General features: G+C 38.3%; 1 protein-coding gene across 2 annotated transcripts in view; it reads left to right on the forward strand.

Moving 5' to 3' along the window:
• The window catches only part of KLHL13 (kelch like family member 13), a 178,751-nt gene that overhangs the window by 70,281 nt on the left and 87,433 nt on the right, over nucleotides 1-21,037 (forward strand). The window contains exons 1-2 of one of the 2 annotated variants that reach the window (XM_056125721.1): nucleotides 15,166-15,303; nucleotides 16,995-17,060. The exons of the other annotated variant lie outside the window; for it this stretch is intronic. Coding sequence (XP_055981696.1) covers nucleotides 15,263-15,303; nucleotides 16,995-17,060 — 107 coding nt within the window. The 5' untranslated portion in view covers nucleotides 15,166-15,262. Of the gene's footprint in view, nucleotides 1-15,165; nucleotides 15,304-16,994; nucleotides 17,061-21,037 lie in introns of those variants that run through there. 2 annotated transcript variants of the gene reach the window in all.

Here is a 21,037-nt window from a genome sequence, read left to right on the forward strand (position 1 = left end):
CTCACAAAGACAATGTTTATGAGAAACAGTCTCGTTCCTGACGTTCCATTCACTCGCAATGGAATGAACATCTCCGAATGCAACAGTTATGTGTACCTAGGCCGAGAATTCAACATGACGAATGACCTGGCACCTGACTTGCACAGGAGGAAGAGAGCGGCTTGGAATGCCTTCAAGAGCGTCAGAGAAATAGCTAAGAGGATGAAGAACCTCTGGTTCTGGGCATATCTCTTCAATTCCACAGTTCTTCCTGCATTAGCATGTGACAGGGATGAATGGAGACGTTACTGGTGCCCACTCAAGCAAATCAATGATCAACGGGATGTCATGTGATCAAATTAAATCCCAATGATAAACACATTTATAAAGAGTATTCGATATGTCAGACACAGTAACAACAAAGTCTCCAATGGAGACGTTACTGGGCCCGCTCGAGCAAATCGACGATCAACGGGAGAGCCTTTACCTTTTACCTTTTAAAGTTGTTCATGACTGGATTTCAGTCATATAATGTTCCAACACCCGTCCCTTCACCAGCATATTTTTCCCACTATCAATGGTTCCAGTTTCTTTATCACCCTCCGTGCCCCCCCAGTATTGTGACACAAATGGACCTGTGCTAGGCACTTTGCATATATTTTTCTATTCTGTCTTTAATTAGTTTGATATTTATTCTTGTATTTCTTAAATTATTTATGTCTGGCTGTGTTCAAAATATTTTCCTTAAAGACAGGCTTTTTGTTTTGGGCTGCTTGCTGTTTTTTATGTGGTACTGGGAGTTGACTCTGTGCTCTGCAGAAACAAGGATCAAATCCAGGACTCCTACATGCAAAGCAAATGCTCCAACCATTAAAGTTATCTTTTTGACTCTGTTCTTTGTTTTGTTTTATTTGAGGGTCACACCCAGCTGTACTCAGGACTTCCTCTTGGCTCTGTGCTCATGGATGACTCCAGAGAAATCTTGGGGTTCTAGGAATTGAATTCAACTGCAGGCAGGGCATGAGCCCTAACCCACAGTACTATTGCTCCAGTCCCCATTCATCTTTTTCAAGTTGAAAACTCCCTCTAGTTATTTGTGAGTGGTCAGTGGCAGTAAAAGTCTGGGCACTGGTGGAGGGATGGGTACTTGATCATTGTATAACTGAAACCCAAGCACAAAAATTTGTAAGTCTATAACTGTACCTCATGGTGTTTCACTAATAAAAAAATTTTTAAAAAGTCTACATGATAAAAAATTACACTTTGTGAGGTGAAAGAGATAATACAGGAGGTTAGGCAGTTGCCTTGTATGGAATCATCTTCCCATGCAAAGGATCAATACCCGGCACAGTGTATGGTCCCCTAAGCTTTGTCAGGAGTGATCCTGAGGACAGAGCCAGGAATATGCAGGAGAGAAGAGGGGAGTGTTAGTGAGGAGAGGGGTGGGAAGGAGACAGGAGGGGAGAGGAGGGGAAAGGTGGGGAGAATAGAGGATAAATAAACTTTGTTTCCAGCATTTCAGGTTTATGCTATTTTCTAATATGTCCATGTATACCTACATATTTGAAATATTGATTAAATGTTTTCATCATATAAATACAAAGAATAATGCTCTATGATAATTTCTATATTGTAAAATGGAAATGACCAATTCAGCAATTATTTTCTAGTTTTCCATTAGTGTATCAGCAAATATAGTATATTGGGATGGCGGTGGGAAGTGCTTGGTTGACTTCTGGAAGAAATATCTCTGACTGTTTAAAATAGAGATGCATTCTCTTTGAATAAAAACATATTGTGTCAACTCACAGGATAAGTGCATCTCCCAATGGAAAATGTTGCAAAGCACAAGTGGTTGTGTATCCCGAAATCACTCTGCACACCTTAAAGTATATGAGCTATGCACCAAAGACATTTTACTTTCCCCTAAAAAGTCAAGAGGTCAATATATTCCAATTTATTAGAACTCTTCTGTAGTTTTAAATTTTTGTGTCATGAGTTCAATTTTTTCTTTGTCATTTTACAGAAAATGTGGAAATTGCATATTTATTTGACAAATCTGTGACCATAGCATGTGTTGCTTTCAAAAGCTACTGTTAGATTAGTGGGGTTTTTTAGTGAAGTATGGCATGAATGCTACTGTTGGAATGCAGATTTTTAGTGGTCTCCATTTTCCATCTGAATAACTGTCATATTTGTTTGAATGCTTATTAGATAACAAAAGTCTGGTACATCACACTTGTGATTTTATAGAGGTTATTGCTGAAGTCAAGACTAGAACAGATTAATCATGATGCCCAAAAGTAAAGAGAGAGTAAGAAGAAAAGTGCCTGCCACAGAGGCAAGGAGGGAGGTAGGGGCTAGCTAGAGGGATACTGGGGGCATTGGTGGTGAAAAATGTGCACCGATGGAGGGATGGGTGTTCAGATCATTGTATGACTGAAACTCAATCATGAAAGCTTTGTAACTGTCTCACTGTGATTCAATAATAAATAAATAGAATTAGAACCGGTAATAGCACCTCATCAACACCAGCTGAATTACTGGTGTTGTATTTGAATATGCCTGTAAATGCATAGTTCCAAACTTTTCAGTGAAAGGGTCAAGCTTTATGTGTAGAAAATAGTCATTTTAAAATATACATTGTATTTATTTCCTATGAAATTGGGAATTGAAATTGGCCTTTGTCTGTTGTGTTGCTGTTGGGTTTTGATTATGTGGGTGTAGGTGGGATAGGAAGGGGGAGGAAGCAAGCGGGGAAGGGAGCGGGAGTGGGGTGGGGAAGGGATGCCAGAGGTTCAAACCAGCTTTCCATACATGCAAAAGCAAGTGTTTTACCAAATTGCCATGTCCTGGCTTCTGTTTTTGCTTTTTTTCCCTTATTGTAGAACTAACATTGATCAGTGAAGAAGAGGAAATTTTTAAAAAAGTATACTGTTTAACTGTTTTTTAAAGAACAAAGGTATTTTCACTAAAATTCATTTATTTTTTTTTTTAAAGAAATGTCATCTTGGGACCAGAGAGATGGATGATACAGCAAGTAAGCCTTGCACACAGCTGACCTGGGTTTAGTTCCTCTGAACCCACCAGGAGTTGTCTCCTAAGCTCAGAGCCAGGAGTTAGCCCTGAACACTTCTGGGTATGGCCCCAAAACAAAATTAAAAAAAAAACAGACAAATAACATTAGGGCCTGAGAGATGATACAAAAGTGAAGGTTCATGTCTTGCACACAATCATCCCTAATTAAATCCCTGACACCAGACATGAGCTCTGAGCTGCACTAGAAATGAGCCCTGAACACTGCCAGGTGTGCTCCAACTCCTCCCACCACCACCCAAAAGGAATGAAATCTTAACCATTAAACTACATTCTATAAATAAAAATCCAATCATTTATAAGTAATCTTTAAAAAGCAAAGGTGTGGGGCTGGAACGATAGCACAGCGGGTAGGGCGATTTCCTGTCACACGATCGACCCAGGTTCAATTCCCAGAATCCCATATGGTCCCCCAAGCACTGCCAGGAGTAATTCCTGAGTGCAGAACCAGAAGTAACCCCTGGACATCGCTGGGTGTGACCCAAAAAGCAAAATAAATAAATAAATAAATAAATAATTAAAAGCAAAGGTGCCAGATTGTGATGAAAATGTTAATATTAGACAATATTTTTTTGTTTGGGGACCATATCTGGAATCTCTCAGGGATTCTTCCTGGCTCTGCACTCAAGGATCATTCCTAGTAGTGCTCAGAGGACCATAGTGGTGCTGGCTTCAAATCCAATCTGCTGCATGCAAGACATGAGTCCTACCCACTATACTATTGCTCTGGGCCCCTAAGCTATGGTTTTATTGAAATCATTTATTTTCAGATAGGAAGACCTAATTTAGTAGTTGCCTGAATGATTTTCCACTGATGTAAAAGGATCAACTGTAGGGAGGAAAAATAAACATAAAATATGAGATAGTGTTTTGGAAATTTGTGTTTTCATAAGTACAATGAAAACAAACCTAGTAGCATGCTATACAAAATCTATCCCAGAGGTTTCTCAAAGTTGAAACCCAAGCACGAAAATTTGTAAGTCTACAACTGTACCTCATGGTGTCTCACTAATAAAAATTTTTTTAAAAAAGAAGAAAAATAAAATAAAGTATTACCACAAAAAAAGACTTTCTTTAAAGAATAAAACAAAACAACATTTGACTCTTAAAAAAAAAAGTTAAAGAGGGTTGGGGAGATGGCTCAATGGTTTGGGGCAGGTGCTTTGTATATGGGAGTCTCAGGTGTGATTTCTGGAAGCACACGGTCCCCCCAAGTAACCCCTAAACACTGAGAAGAGATTATTATTTCCCAGAACCACTGGGTATTACCTAAAAAACAAAACAAAACAAAACCCTGGGGCTGGAGCAGTAGTACAGCAGGTAGGGCTTTACCTTGCATGCAGCCGACCATGTTCGATCCCTAGCATCCCATATGGTCCCCCAGCACTGCCAGGAGAGATTCCTGAGTGCATAGCCAGGAGTAACCCCTGAGCATCACTGGGTGTGACCCAAAAAAGCAAAAAATAAATAAATAAATAAAATCCCCCAAGCTTTTAAAAAAAATTCTGGAAATATAGGGTTGAGCCTCTCCCAGAGGTACTCAGAGGCTACTCCTGGCTCTGTGTTCAGGGGTCACTTTTGACGTTGTTCCTAAGGATTGAAATGGGTTCAGCCACTTGCAAATGTCTTTAACTGCTGTAATATCTGGCCAAAAAAACAGAAACATAACCCTATCCCAGAGTGTGGTGAGTGGGCTATGGTGTAGGAAACAAGATGAATGATAAGTTGTGTATACATATTTTTTTCTTAAGAGTATATGTTTGCATTTGCAATTGCTGTCTTATTAGGTTAGTTTTATCAGTTTTTTATTTGCAGCAATAGGAATAATATTTTCCTTTTAAGAGAAATGCAAATGTAGCACTCATGACATGTAAGGTAGATCACAGAGGAAATAAAAATATGAAACTTTAAGAAGCATTATATTGTATGTTCAAACCAGTTAATTTTAAATGTTTTGTTGATTTTTATTGCAATCTTGCAAAGGCCAGTTAGTTTTTACTTACCGCTATTGGGCCCCGGATGCTATTTGTCAAAGGTAAGTAAGATTTTTTTTTTGCCTTAGATGCTTTCAGCCTAATAAAGGAAATGAAACACATCTATAAATGATTTTAGGAAGAGACTGAATGTTCCAAGTGCTAAAACGGAGAACAAACAGATTTAGTTCTAAACTAGATATCTGTTGGATTACCAACATCATTGGAGAAAATGGTAGGCTATACAGGAAGAAAATGAACTGCACAATTTTCTTTTGACATTAAAAATATGAAATAGAAATAATCAAGAAATGCAATAAGTCTATGTATTAAACTTGCATAGATTATGGCCCTTTCCACCACTACCATTTTCTTTCTCATTTTGGTAGTCAGCTTTGACTATCCCCACCCTGCCTCAAAGCCTCCCATTTAAAAAGAAGATGGGACAATGCTTCAGTATTGGACTTATAAAGGGCTATATGTTGGACAGTGAAGACAGACTGCCTGTGCTCATATTTACTTACTGTGTAACTTTAGTCATGTCACTGTTCCTATACCTTAGTTTTCTGCTCTGTGAAATGAGAATATTAGGAGTGCCTACATCGAGGCCAGAGAGATAATACAGCAAGTAGGGTGCTTGCCTTGCATGCAGCCAACACAGATTCAATCCACATATGGTCCCCAGAGCCCTGCCAGGAGTGATCCCAGAATAGAGAGCCAGGAGTAAGCCCTGAGCACCACCAAAGGTAATTCTCCAGCCCCCCCAAAATAAAATTAAAATTAAGTATAATAAATAAAAAGTGCCAAGAGCGCCTGCATTATAAGATCATAGTAAATGTCTTTAAAAGTCAAATGAGGGTCTAAAGAGATAGTTCAATGGGTTGGGCATGAGGCTTTGCATGCAAAAGGTCCAGTTTCTATCCCAGGCATGACACAGTTGAAAGTAGCCCCTAAACACTGCCAGATGTGGCCCCTAAACCAATAAAACAATCAGTCAAATGGAATACAATGAAACTGTATTAATCAAGAATCAAGATGACTAAATGGGGGAAAGCATTTAAAATACACTGGGTGTATGGTAATAGTAATCAATAAATGTCAGTCATTATCCTCTCTGGTTAACCAGACATTCTAGCCCTTAAAAATCTTGAGTGGTTGGAAAGTAACCGCAATGTACTGGGCACATGCATTACATTTAGGAGGGCTGTGTTCTCTCTCTGGCACTACTTGATTCCCCTGAGCTTCATCGGGAATGATTCCCAAGCACAGACTCTGTGTGGTCCCCAAATTAAATAAAAATAATTCTTCTTGGATGCGTTCGACTAATAGTATTTCAGTTTTAGATTCTATGTAGTCATCTTTCAATTGTTCCTTAATTACCTTTGTCTCTCCCTCCTCCTCACTAGTTTTGGTGGATTCTGAGCAAAGAGGCATTGAGCAAAAGTTGAACTTTGTGATTTTGCTAGAACATTTTCTGCACTCTTGGTATGTCTCAATTTCCCTCTAGACATTGTTCTCTGTCCTCCCCCTCCACCCTGTAAGACACCCTCACACACACAGCACTTCTTTTAAATAGCAGAAAGGATAGCTGGTAGGGCGCTGACCTTGCACACTGCCAGCCCTGTTTCAATCCCGGGCACCATGTATGCTCCCTCAAGCACGCCAGGAGTTATCCCTGAGCACAGAGCCAGGAGTAAATCCTGAGCATTGCTGGGCGTGACCCAAAGAGCAAAAATGAAAAAAAAATTTAAAAAAACCCAAATGGCACATACGCAAAGTTGCAAAGATTCCAAAATGCAAACTTTCTCTTTAGGGCAACTGCTCTTTGCTGTTTGAAGAAACTTGACTGAACTCTTTCACACTAATGTGTGAATAACTGATTTCTACCTCATTTTGACAGCTGTACTTATTATAATTTTAACAAGCTTCTTTTTAACTCAACTGAACTTGTAATTGCTGAAATTTCTGGCAGTTGTACAGAGCTAACAATGGGCGTTGAGATGGGGGGAAGGAAGGTGAGGGAACTAGAAAGAAGGCAGGGCCTGAGAACTCAAAAGGGATGCATGCATGCATCCTGTTTGATCTCTGGCTTTTCCTTGAGGAAAAGAGCATGGAGTAACCCCACACCCCAAAAAATAGAGAAGGCACAAAACTTGGGAGCGAATCAATGTTGAAGAGACTTGCCATGGTACACGATACAGGAAGATATTTGGGGATTGGGAAAGCCTTCACTTATATCTCTCTCCATTCTTTCTCCTTCCACACTTCCTGCTTCTCTCTGCAAAGCATTTCTATGTATTTCTCTCTTGAATTCAGAGAAACTGTAAGCCGCAACTTAATTGTTTATAATTGCTCCCATGACAGTTTTGGGTAATGTTTTTACTGTTTCCCAGCTGTTTACAAATCCAGGAAGGCCTCTAATGTGAAAGGAAGTTGAATAAATAAAGAGGAGTAGGATTGAGGAGACCATAAAAATATATTCTACAACATTTTCACATGAATGTGTCATGAAAAGTTTGTGAATTGAAGATTGAGATAATAAAAGCAACAAGGAAGGCATAATTAACCCTAAATTTTGATTTAGAGATGATGAGGTGCCAAATTCTTTCGTGGTTGTGTTTAATCCAGATTCTTGCCTTTTCTTGTTTTTTTTTTTCTGTGCTCTGGAACTTCCTTGAACTGTTAGTGTATCTCTCTCTGGCTAACTGTGGCTTCTGAGCCAATCTGTTCTTTAGGATTAGGGATCCTAGAAGATTTTATGACTCATATTTTTGTAAGATCTTTTTTTCTGTGGGGGAGGTTGGGTCCACATGTGGAGGTTCTCAGGGATTACTCATGACTGTGTGCTGATGAAATCAGATGTGTTGACAGGGATCAAACCCAGCTAACCTGCATGTAAGACTAAGGGTCTCAAGCCTTATATTATATATCCAGTCCCAATGATCGTACCCTAGTGGGACTTAAATGTTGTGTTTCTCTGTCCCAATAGCAAAATTCAAGTCCAGTGGTAGCAAAACACAGGTCTGTTTTATGAGACCTCAGTTCTTTCATTTAAGTAAAATATTGTAGTTGAAATATCTTCAGGAATCAATGCCATTGGCCAAAGCAAACATAAGCAAAGATAAACAATACCATAACAAGTTAAGAATCTTCTAATCCCAAAAGTAAGGATGATCAGATAAATGAAAATCTGCACTCTTTGTACCTAAACCCCAGGTGCCCCAAGAAGATGGTAGTTAACGATCTGCATCAGGAAGCCCTCACAGCTGTTGGAGTCTCCAAACTACTCCCTGACACATATATGTGTTAAATCATGTTGTGAATAGTCTCTTCTCTGCAGTGAATTCCATTATTTTATATTCTTTGTGTGGTCTACTCTGCTAGTTTTCAGAGTAGGGGGAGGCCAGGAAATGGAGTTAAGAAGAAGATTTTGACATTTTATTTTAAAAACATGGGGGCTGATTAGGGTGCCACACCCAGACAGAATAATTGTGGTTCTGCTCAGGAGTTACCCCTGGTCATACTCTGGGGGCCAAATGGGTGCCTGGTATACAAACCAAGGTCAGCTGCATGCAAGGCAAGTGCTTCACTTCCTGTACTTTCTTTCTCATCTCTCCCTTTCTGCAGTCAATTGTTTCCTTTGCTGAGTTTAGCAGTCACTTATTGAGCTGTCTACCACCCCTCTATCTGTCACTGTCACTGTCCTCCCATTGTTCATCGTTTTGCTCCAGTGGACGCAGTAACATTGTGAGACTTGTTACTCTGTTTGGCATATCGAATACATCACGGGTAGCTTGCCAGGCTTTGCCGTGTGGGCGAGATACTCTCTACTCTAGGTAGCTTGCCGGGCTCTCCGAGAGGGGCAGAGAAATCAAACTCCGGTCAGCCATGTCGGCCACATGCAAGGCAAACACACTGCCCACTGTGCTATTGCTCCAGCCCGACCCCTCTCTATCTATCAATTATAAAATTGTTGACCTATTCTTTGGGGATCCGCTAGGCATACATAGGATCTATCACACAAACATCAAAGGAATCATCTAGGTGGACTGTTTGCTGTTGTAATTTTTGTTTCACACTATCCACATTAGGAGTTAGAAAAATTTCTGGCTTAATTTTCATGAGAAGACTGTGCTTATTCTTAGAACAGAGGATGCAACCTCTGTAAACTAGATGATGTCAACAAAATTTTGTCTCAATATGTTTGGACAGTCAGTGAATCAGGCATAATAAAAACCTAAAGACTGGAGAGAAAGTGCAAAGGTTAAGGCATTTGCATTGCATGCAGCCAATACCAGTTTGATCTGTGGCACAACATATAGTTTCCTGACCACCACCAGGAGAAAATCCTGAGCATATTATCCCAAAGCACCACCAGATTTGGCCCAATCACTGCTGCTTCCCACCCCCCCCCCAAATAAAAACAATAAGGAAGGCCCAACTACAGCTCAGCTCTCAGGAGTTTATTTTTTTAATTTATTTTTAATTTTTTTGCTTTTTGGGTCACATCTAGCTATTCTCAGGGTTTACTCCTGGCTCTGCACTCAGAAATTACTCCTGGTGGTGTTTGGGGAACCATATGGGATGCCAGTGATTGAACTTGGGTAGGCCACATGCAAGGCAAACAAACACCTTACCCATTGTACTATTGCCCCGGCTCTCAGGAGTTTATCATTGAGTTTATAGTCAATAGAAGCAGTAATGATTCCAAGTTACAGGAGCTGTAATATATTCAAAATGTCATAGGAGTTTAGAGGAACCTAACATTGATTCTGCTAAAATACATGAAAGTTTCACGATAGGAAATATGCATTCACTCTTAAATATGAGTGAAAAAATTGCTTGCTAGACAAGGAAGACAGGGAATTCAAAGTGGAGAGAGTATTATATGAGAAACCATATGTGATGAAGGAGAGAGTATGTAGTTTTTGAGGTCCATGTCAAGAAATTACTCATTACAGGATACAAGTGAGCTCTGTGAATCGTGTTGGAAGATGTTCCTGGCATAGACTTGGTTGTGCAATCCACAGCTGTAATCATGCAGCATCCTCTGTCTTTCCTGACCTATTTCGCCCTTCCTCCCCAGCCACTTATTTCCCTAGGATCAATGTGAGGAAATCATTCTCTTCCACCCTTGTGGAGGGTGTTTAGGGGTCACATTTAGTGTTTTTTCCCCACTAAAATAAGTATCGGTACAATACAGAAGTGATTAAAGAACACTAAATTGAGTGTTGGGATCTGAATTCTTGTTTTCTAGTTCTCTCAGCAACTTGAGCCAAGCACTTGAGCCAAGTCATTTAAGAACTCTTTTTTTCTTCACTAGGAAAATGGGGACATTAACATCTGCATTGCCTACCTCTGGGTGAAAGTGAAAATGAGACACTTAAATATTAAGTGGTATAATAAACTTTTTTACTTGACCTAGGCTATTACCTAATATTTAAAATAAAATATTTTGTGGACATATAGATAAGATAATTGAGTTGAAAGGAATTTGACAAATAGAAACATTCTTTTTTCTCATTAATACCAGATCTTTCTTTTTGCCTACAAAATGTCATTGCACTTACTTCTCTGTTTTGAAATTTAAAATGATAACATTTCCTTCTTGTCAATGGTCAGTGATGTGTGTCTTAGCCCTTTTCACCATTACATAGTGATTTCTATTAATTAGTAATGTGTTTAAAATTTAAACTGGGACCAGTCTGACAGATAGTCATGAGGGCAGGGCACTTCCTTGCATGTAGCTGACCCAGATTCGATTCCTCACACTCCATATTGTCCCCTGAGAACTGCCAGGAGTGATCCCTGAGTGCAGAGCCAGGAGTAAACCCTGAGTACTGCCAAGTGTGGCCCCTCAAATAAACAAACATAAAACAAAAACAAAAAAAGACATAAATTGGTAAAATATGACTTGATATATTTCAGTCAACCATAGATATTGAATAATTGATATCTTTGAGATATTTTCACTTCTTCATGAGTTATCCCCAATAATTTGGAGATATGGTACAATCTGCATCCTGGCACATGTTAGGGATTTTTTAGAAGGTTATGACTCATTCAAGTAGGATGGTAGGTTATGAAACCATGGCCTTCTACTCTGTCACTTTTCGGGATACAGTGGCAGTACAGAATTGTTAGAAGTAGGAAAAGGTACTTCTCACTCTTAAACCCTTTAACCTCCACCCTCTCTTTAGATTGAGTGTTAATACTACATTAGTGTGGCTGATCACCTGAAATATAAATTTCTGGGTCATGGGAATAGGAGCAATTTTTCCTAATATATATGCTCCAAACCCATCTCTTCTTTGGATCTTTGGTTTTCAAATTTTGCATCGACAGATAATTTCACACAATACAAAACTATTTGAACCACTTAACTCATCCTCCTCTAAGCTATCTTTAGTATCCAGAAGAAAAAAGAGTACCACTATGATTGAAATAGCATCATAATGCTATTTTAAGCATGCAAATGAATCCTTTATACTAAACTAACATAAACTAAGTCATCAAAACCATTAATATTCTGGTTTGACTCCTGGCATCTCATATTATTCCTCAAGCATCTCCATGAGTGATGCCTGAGCACAGAACCTGGAGTAAGGCCTAAGCACAGCTGGGTGTGACCCCCAAATAAAAACAAAATCACTAATATTATGAGGCTTATGTGAATTGCCGTGATAAAAATTCCCCTCTTTTCTCATTTTGCAACTTCTAAATGAACTAGTTCATGTGAATTTGGATAAAATATCTAATCTATTTCAAAATGGAATGTTAAATGATTATTGCTCTTTTTTCTGCCAGGCCTGAAGAAAATACACTGGCAATTGTTCTGTTTTTCCACAAACTAAATAAGGAAATGGCCTGTGTTATTTTCTCTTTGTTTTAGAATCTGTGATTCTGTAATACATAGTTTCAAAACATTCTTCCAAAAACCCAGTGGGTTTAAGTCATATTTATATTCCCTAGGTACAGAGTTTCTTTTTTCTTTTCTTTTTTTAATTTCCTGAGAAAAGAGCGGCAAATATCCAAGGTCACATTCTCTTTTTGTGAATTTAGAATTTTTTTAAAACTTAGTGTTAAGTAAAGTGGTCAGATTTTGCACTCCATAAACAAGAATGATATGAATAGCTTTATCTGGGAAAATTTTAAGTCATTGAAAAAATATTTTCAAAAACTATCTGCTTTTGGAAATTATTAGCAGGATTCTCTTAGCCCACTTCAACATAAAATGGTTGACTAGGATATGGAGATTTTTTTTTTATTGTCTGAATAAAAGGAAGCATCATGATTTTTGCATCACTGCATAATCCTCAGAGATTATGCATACATAAAAAGATGAGACAAAGCTGAATGCTAAATGCCAACATCAACCAAGACTTGCCTGAATATTTGACACTGAGCATAGCAGGGTGTGGTTCAACAAGGAGAGAACACTAAATATTTTCACCCTGGGGTACATTTCTTTGGTAAATTTTCCTGTCTCAGATTAATCTCTCAGCTAAAACTATTATTCCCCCACCCTTTTAAACACACCCCCTTTGACCCTTAAATTTCTCCCTTATTACCTCATGAAATTTTAAACCTTTTGTATCCACTTCCCTACCTACACTCTTCCCTTTCTTTTCGAGGGCTTCATGAATTCCCTTTGTTTATTGTGAGACTGTTCAGGTGAATGTGCTAGATTTACTGTAAATAGTAAAATAAAATCCCCTCCATGATCACAACTACATCCATCATTGAGATTGGTGTCCCTTTATCATAAATTGCCTGGGATTTTCTACTCAGGCCTGTGATAGATATAGTCAGCAATGTAGTGTGAAGGTGCTGCATGATGCATACCCATTTCTCATCACAGTACACCTCATTTCCATTTCTGGCTTGAGAATGATGAAGGAAATGACTGAGTATAAATGCGCTGTGATGTCAGAGAAGGCCATTTACCTTCAGCTCTCACTTTGCCTTGTTATTATCTCACTGTCATGGCTCACTTTATGGGGAAAAGATCAGAAAGGTTTCTTGAACATTATGTGCTAAATAAACACTAGAAAGATGGTATGATCTGTGTAATAGAGGAACTTGAAAAATAGTCTGGTCAAGGACCAGAGAGATAGTTCAGAGGCAAAGCACTTGACTTGCAGAAGGCTGTGACTCTGCCAATAGTTGGAACACCAGCACTGTATATGTCCCTTAAGCATAGCCAAGTATGGCTTCTGACCATTAAAACTAGGAGTGACTCCTGAACACTGAATCAAGAGTGGGCCAGGTGTGGTCCCCAAAAAAACTGTCAAGTGACCGTGGAAGAAAACTCAGAAAAAGAATGGAATATGATTAAGCTGGATCTAGAGGGATGAGTTGTATTGAGAAAAGTAGAGAGATCATTCAGTACTTCAGGAGCAAAGGAAAGAAATAAACAACACAGTTGGTGAGACAGAGAACGGCACGTAATTATTAGGGGTTGCTGTGACAGTGAAGTAGAATAGGTTGGCCAGCTTGTAGTTGGTTGAGTTTTTACTGTAACACATAGTTGCTCAATTAATTCTTTGTGTGATCCATTCATTCAATGAATTCTCATAAGGGCTGGAGACTTAGTACTATGGGTAAGGCACTTGCCTTTACATATGGCCAACCTGTGGTCCCGCAAGCACTGCCAGGGGTGATCCCTGAGCACAGAACTAGGAGTAAGCCCCGATTACAGTCAGGTGTGGCCCCCAAACCAAAAGCCAAACAAACAAAAAAAACCCACATAAAAAAACTCATAGAATAAAATCAAAGTCTCTTCACTTGCATGTAAGGTCTGTGATATGATTTCTGTATGTTTTAAAATCTATTTCCCTCGGCACTGTGTACCCTAAACTTTCAGTCCTACTGAAAAATTTCCCAGTCACCACAATATGTTATAGCCATCCAATCTCTGTGTATCTGCCAACCAATTTCTTTTGCATAATTTTTAGTATTTCTCTGTTCATGTATTATTCTGAATATGAGTTTTTATACTGTAGCTTGCCCTGTCAAGAGTACATATTCACTTTCCTTCACTCAGCTCTTAGAACTAGGGAATGTGTTTTGTTTACTTTCACATCCAGCTGAATACCTACTTTACATGCAGATTCTTTTGTTGTTGTGTTAGTGGTGGTGGGGGATAATTTCCACAACCCTTTGGTGCCACACCCAGAAGTGCAGGTTAGAATCTGGAATCCTGCATATAAAGCATGTACCTCCGCCTTTTCAGCCATTTCCCCAACTCCATGTAGCAAATTCTTATAAAATATTTACTGAACACTCAATTGACATCACATACAATTGTATTCAAGAGTTATCTAGAAGCAGTGTGATTGATGAGCTTAAACTGGACATGCAGAGAGACTAGATTTACATTTTGCTTGATTACAGCTTGTTTGTTAAGAAAAACAAAGTGAAGGGGGTGATTTCCTGGAGGGAAATGGGTAAAGAATAAAGAATAGGACTGAATCACTGGCCTCCTAGGGCAGGAAAGGAGGAAGGGTTAAAATAATAAGGATTTAAGGTGTGACAAATAATAAGACAGCGACCTGTGTAAAACTGGGCTTGCCTTTCAGTTAATGCCTCTTTTGCAAACTACAGCACCCAACAGGAGAGAGAGAACAAAAGGGAATGCCCTGCCATAGAGGCAGGGTGGGATGGGGGGTGGGAGGGATACTGGGATCAGTGGTGGTGGAGAATGGGCACTGGTGGAGGGATGGGTGTTCAATCATTGTATAACTGAAAACCCAAGCACAAAAATTTGTAAGTCTACAACTGTACCTCAGGGTGTTTCACTAATAAAAATTTAAGAAAAAAAAAACAGACTGTTTTCTAAGTCAGAGCTCCCGGTGTTAGGATTTGCCTCACCCTGCCTCTGCTTTAAAAATAAACACTTTGTTCCCGTTCAATCTACTGGAACTAAGCTCAAGATTCATGCGGTTCTGATCATCACTGATCACGAGTTAAGATATAAAATATAAAGAGTCAGCTTCACCAGCTACAATTTCCTATGAAAGGGAGGTGTGCAGTGCCTAGGTTTTTGAATATACAAAACCTGTTTCTGCTTTCCGGAGCTACGGTTGAAGTGTTATACCAGCCAGAGGCACTGGGGTGCGCTACTATGTAGCAGAGCCTAGCTGTGCATCACAGCTCTCAACTTTAAAACTCCAGAGAATTTGATGAGAGAGGGATCCACAAGAACATGACAAATGATGAGAGTTCAAACCTTAAGAGAAAAATGGGCTTATTGGTAAGATAACTTTCTTTTCCTTTATTCACTGCTTTTACTTATGCATTAAATAGCTAGCCTGTTGTTTTCATGTGTGGCTGTAAGGCGGTGTACAAAAATCAATTTTATATGTATTGTAGAATTCAGGAGACATATTGGTAACCATGCAAAAATCATAGGAAGCGTGTATAATGCTTTATTTTTTTTAAATGAACAGGGAAATTTTATTTCAGGTTGTGGTACAGGATTATTTTTGTAGCTTAAATGTAATGCAGGTTAAGAAATATATACATTTTTTTTTAAGTTAAAATAAAGAATAGTGACTGGTGTAGAGAAACATAATTTCACTCAGTTGCCAGAAGGTGGCGCACCAGATTCTTTTTAAATGCACAAAGGGACGGAATAATATTAATAGGAATATAAAATAAGCTGTATTTAAAGATACTTTAATGTATTTTAAGCAAAGAAATTATATAATTGTTATTTGCTTGATGAAGCGGAGTGCCAAAGCATAACAAATAATTAATTTAACCCGTTTTAGCCTTTTTTATGATTCAAAACTAAGGATTTGTATATGAATAGCCTTTTTTTTAAAGTAGACCAGAAATAGTATTGCGAAGATGTTGTTTTCAGTTTTTATTCTGAAAAAAAATAGAATATTTTATCCCTCCGTTTTGCATAAGAAGTCATCATATTTTGGTCAACTGTTTAGATAAGGTGTTTTTCAAGGTCTTTCTGTGGACACTATTAGGCTATGACTTTGATTTAGTTTGGACTTAGATAATGCAGTGGAGCTTGGGAGATGACCCAGAAAAAAAATCCAAGCCGGTTTATTTTGAAGAAAAAGTTAAACAAGGGTAGTGTTTTGTATAATATACTTTTTAGAAGCTGATAACGACTTAAATGCAAAACATGTAAATGAATTGAATTTATTGTGAAGGCGCCAGGAGCACCTGCCAGTCTAGTTTATTATTTTAAGGCAGTGGATGTGGGCAATGCATACTGTAGATTTCTGTAGTAGTCTCTATTTGTAAACTGTGTTACTGAGGTAGTACTTGAAGTATGTCTGTCACTGCTGCCTTTTGTGTTAGCAACAAGGAGTGAGGTAGAAGCCAGAACTTGGCAAAATCCAAAGCTCCCTGCTTAGGAGACAATGTATCTATTTATATGTTTTTATTAATTGCAAACAGTATGGAAATAAGAAATTGGTAGTAAATGAAGCTAGAAGAACATTAGCCATCTGTTCCCTGGAAGCTTGTAATGTGTGTTGTTGGCTTTCAGATTTTCATGGCAAAACAGTTTATCAGCAAAGAATTGAACTCTGGGTTTCAAAAGCTAGAACATGACAAAGCATTCTGAGGCTGAGTATATATCTTGACTGGCAAATGTTTCCTTGGGTCCAGATTTGACTCATTTAGTGTTTTAGATCAGCTGCCAATAAATGCTGTATTTAATGGCAATCTCTATTCCAGACTTTCTGAAACATAAAGAGAGCTTCTAAAAACAAATAGAATCTAGGACTCTCTAGTGATATTTTAAGAGAAACTTTAGACCCTTTTAATTATTAGCCGTGGTCTTCATTCTTCAGGATTTATAAATATGGTTTGTGCATCTATAGCTAAAATATTTGCAGAATATGCTTTAAACTGTGGACTAAAAATGTAATAAAGCCACAATTAACCATTTTTTTTCTTTTTGCACTCCACTTCCAGGAGACGGAGGCAATTGTCTTTAAAACAAGCCGATTTCAAGGATATATTCAAAAAATCAACTTCAGGGTATGTCCAAGGGTCTGCATTTTTATCTACCATTTTTTGTTCATGTGAATTAATTTTAGAAGCCAGACCCAGAGATCCTAGATGACATTTAGAGTCAGCAAGGAAACTTTCAGTATTGTAGGTTCCAGCATTTATTAAGACAATAAGGAGATAAATTATTCTGTTAAAAAAAGAATACCACACACCATTGTGTTGTGCTTGATATTTTTCAGTATGTTTTCATCAACACATGTTCAGTACATTTTCACAGCCTTGCTGTGAACTGGCCAGGGAAAGTGGTGTCTTCCCGATTTTCCAAATGGGGGACAATAAAGTAGAGGTCACAGAGCTAGTTGGGGACAGAGCTGCAACCATACCATACAGATGTTGAGCTCTGCTTTCTTCTGCATTCTTTGTCATCAGTGCCATTTGAAAAAAGTTTTTCACTTTGTCATCTGCGTGGTGCCATCATATAACTCACACTACTGTTGTTTCCTAACTTGTGTACTTCAACATACCCTCCATCCCCGTGCATCTATCTGTCTGCATCTGTATCTTTCTGCCAATTGACCTTTCTTCCAGCTGCTCTCAGATCCCCAAAGTTTTGGAGTGCAGGAGGTTGAGAAAATGGTGGTGGACTCTGGGCACTGACAATTAGTGGTGAATATCCAAGGCTGGTAGATGGAGGAAGGTCAGCAATGAGAGATAATACAAAATCTCACTCCCCATAGGGTAATCCTGATTTGAGGGATAGGAGTGGAGTGTAGCATCCTTGCCTTTAAACCAGTATTTCTCTAAGTTTACAAGGCTAGATGGAAAGTTACCCGGTGTACTTGGATAAAAAGCAGACGAGCCCACCCCCTCCAGACTTGTGCATTTTTAATATCGAACAACAGTGATTCTCTGACAAAACTTGAGACTCATGGCATTCTAGCTAAAGAGCTTTTGTGTGTGTGTGTGTGTGTGTGTGTGTGTGTGTGTGAGTGTAAAATAAAGAGCGACTTTTCTGCCACTTAGCATCTGTGTTCATGTCAAAACATATGGGAGCAGGAATTGGCCAAGCGTGAGGAATGAACCTTAGTATTTGCCCACATTCCTGTGTCTGCAATAGAGGCGTATCACAATAACTCTTGTATGTTGTGGGTGACTCGGTAATATTTTTAAAAGATATATGCGTATGTCCATTTTAGACCCAAAGAAGATAAAAAGCAGAAATATTTCTACTAAAAAGTGAAATTAAGGAAGTTTTGATATTTAATATGTAGTCTCTTGCAATTTGATGTGAGACGTTACTGGTGCCCGCTCGAGCAAATCCATGATCAACGGGAGGACAGTGACCATGACAGTGACAGTCTCTTGCAATTGTCTTGAATTTAAATTTATTTTTAAAAATCATTCAGAAAAGTAGGTTATCCAGGGTTCTGGAGAATTAAGTCTTTACTATAGCAATCTATTTATACTTCCTCGTCTTTCATACATGAACATGTAATCTGCCTGATTAGGTGGTAAGAATTTTTTGGTAAGGAAATACATTTCTTTTCTTTACTTCTAGTTCCTTGCAAAGTTTTCAAGTTCTCAGTAGTTATTGATGATTCAACTAATACAGCATGAAAATCTCTTCAGGTTTTGGTGAGGAGTTGATTGATTTGGTATTTCTGAAGTTCAAGAAGTCTATCTTTCACTGTCACTAATGGCTTATATGCTAAGGAAGCCTCAGTTTAAACAAATGCATTTTAGTTGACAAATGCAAAAACATGGTCCTAATCAATTTGCTAATGCTTGTTTCCTGTTTAGATGATCGATGCAAGCTTGATTTTGCTGCCTCTTCACCCTTTGGGGAATACATGTTGTTCTGTACTTTACAAATCTGAATCACAAAAATTGGTAATTCTAGAAGTGCTTAAGATATTTTTGCTTACTGACTGAACAGTAGCATATGAATTTAAACAAAATGGCCAGACTCTATAGTGGAAGACTCATAAAAATGCTTAACAGTGTCTGTGACTTAGATCAAACTGAATATGGAATGAATATATAAATTTATGCTAGCTCAAGGGAAGATGTATTTTATCATAGTGATATATAGCTTTAAAATTCCATGAAAAATAACTTATATTGTTCATATTGTAGCATATATATGATTTTGAAGGTCTTGGTGATTCTGAACTTGGTATTTTTTGTTTGTTCATTTGTTTTGATGATCACACCTGACTGGGAACAGGGCTTATTCCTGGTTCTGTGCTCAGGGCTGACTCCTGACTCTGTGTTCAGAGATAACTTTTGGAAGTGTGATCCCTAAACATATGAAATGCTGGGAATCCAACTGGAATCCAGCCACACTGAAGACAAGCACCTTACCAGCTGCATCATCTCCCTTGTCCCTGAACTTAGTGGTTGAAGTAGATAGAATTCACTAGCAGCCTCTCTGATAGGAATACAAAGTATAATTGCATCTAATTAAACCTGGAGTCAACCTAGAGGACCCTATATGCTGCTTTTTATTTCCTCATATCAAAATCACATTTACTTTGATTAATAGTAGAACATGAGATAAAAGGGGGAAAAAAGAAATGATTATTCCCTCTTGGTTGTGTGAAAGTAATGAAGTTAGGCATAACTCTGTAACATTGTTGTGGTTATCTGTAACAGATAAGGGTTTTTCACTGAATTGCTAAATGTGCCCGTTTGGGTGTAGCAATTTCACACTGTACACTTTGTAATTCGCTTCTATAATTTAGACTTTGATTTGCTCGAGCGGGCCCAGTAACGTCTCCATTGGAGACTTTTGTTGTTACTGTGTCTGGCATATCGAATACATCACGGGTAGCTTTCCAGGCTCTGCTGTGCGGGCGAGATACTCTCGGTAGCTTGCCGGGCTCTGCGAGAGGGGCGGAGGAATCGAACTCGGGTCAACCATGTTGGCTGCGTGCAAGGCAAACGCCCTACCACTGTGCTATCGCTCCAGCCCAGTTTAGACTTACCACCATGTATTTGGAATTTTTCAGAATAACTGTGTCTATAATCTGCCCCATTTTTAGAAAAAAAGAAAAAATTTTGGAGCTAAAATCACCCTAGAAGAGGTCTAAAGTAGAAAATATGAGGAATTTAAAAATAGTCATTAAAATTAAGATATTGTGTTGGTTGCTAATTCTCTTGGCTGTTACACAGTAGTTGAATACTGGGTCAATAAACTCTGCCTATCAGAAAACTGTTGGTCCCCTTGTTATGCTGGTAGGTTACAAGGTTCAACTTTGAAGTTGAATCTTAGAGTTTAAGATACTCTCATTCATTCTATAAATGAAAATATTTGGGGGTGGGTGAGGAGGGGTTACATCACACCTAGTGGTGCTCAGGGTGCTTTTTGCTTAGGGGGTCATTCCCACTGATACTCAGGAACCATGTGTGATTCCAGGGACCGAATCAGGTTTGTCTGCATGTAAGGTAATCTACCCCCTGGGGTAGATTAGTACTCTCTGGTCCCAACTCACATATGCTTAAAACTTTTTATTTTAAGTTCACAATAATTTATTTAGATAGATGTCTAAGAAATTTAAAGTTTTAAGACATAGACCTGGGATATGGTTTAAGAAAAAAAGTTAAAACAATTGAAAAGAAAGTGTCGTTTGCCATGAAAATGTAAGCAGTGTTACAAATATTAATGAGCTAATAGGATTAGCATTCCATGAAAGTGTTTGCTTCTGGTTAGCAAAACACTGTGATTTCTCTGTAATATTTGTAACTAAGATTTGCAAATACCTAGGGGAGAAATAGATATGACTACTGAGTAACCTTTCTAGACCCTAATTTAGATGAAAAATTTTGGTACACATGTTAATATTATAACACATCTTTATAGATATGCTATAAATATGATTATTTTATTAATTTTAACTGGAATTGTTGAGGAAAATGCCTAACATATTATTTTAAAGATCTTTCAGTAACTCAGATATTTATACTAGGATATGCATTTCTGAAAGAATGCAGAATATGGAAAA

The sequence above is a fragment of the Sorex fumeus genome, unplaced genomic scaffold, assembly GCF_029834395.1.
Source record: "Sorex fumeus unplaced genomic scaffold, SorFum_2.1 ptg000058l, whole genome shotgun sequence".
NCBI lineage: Eukaryota > Metazoa > Chordata > Mammalia > Eulipotyphla > Soricidae > Sorex > Sorex fumeus.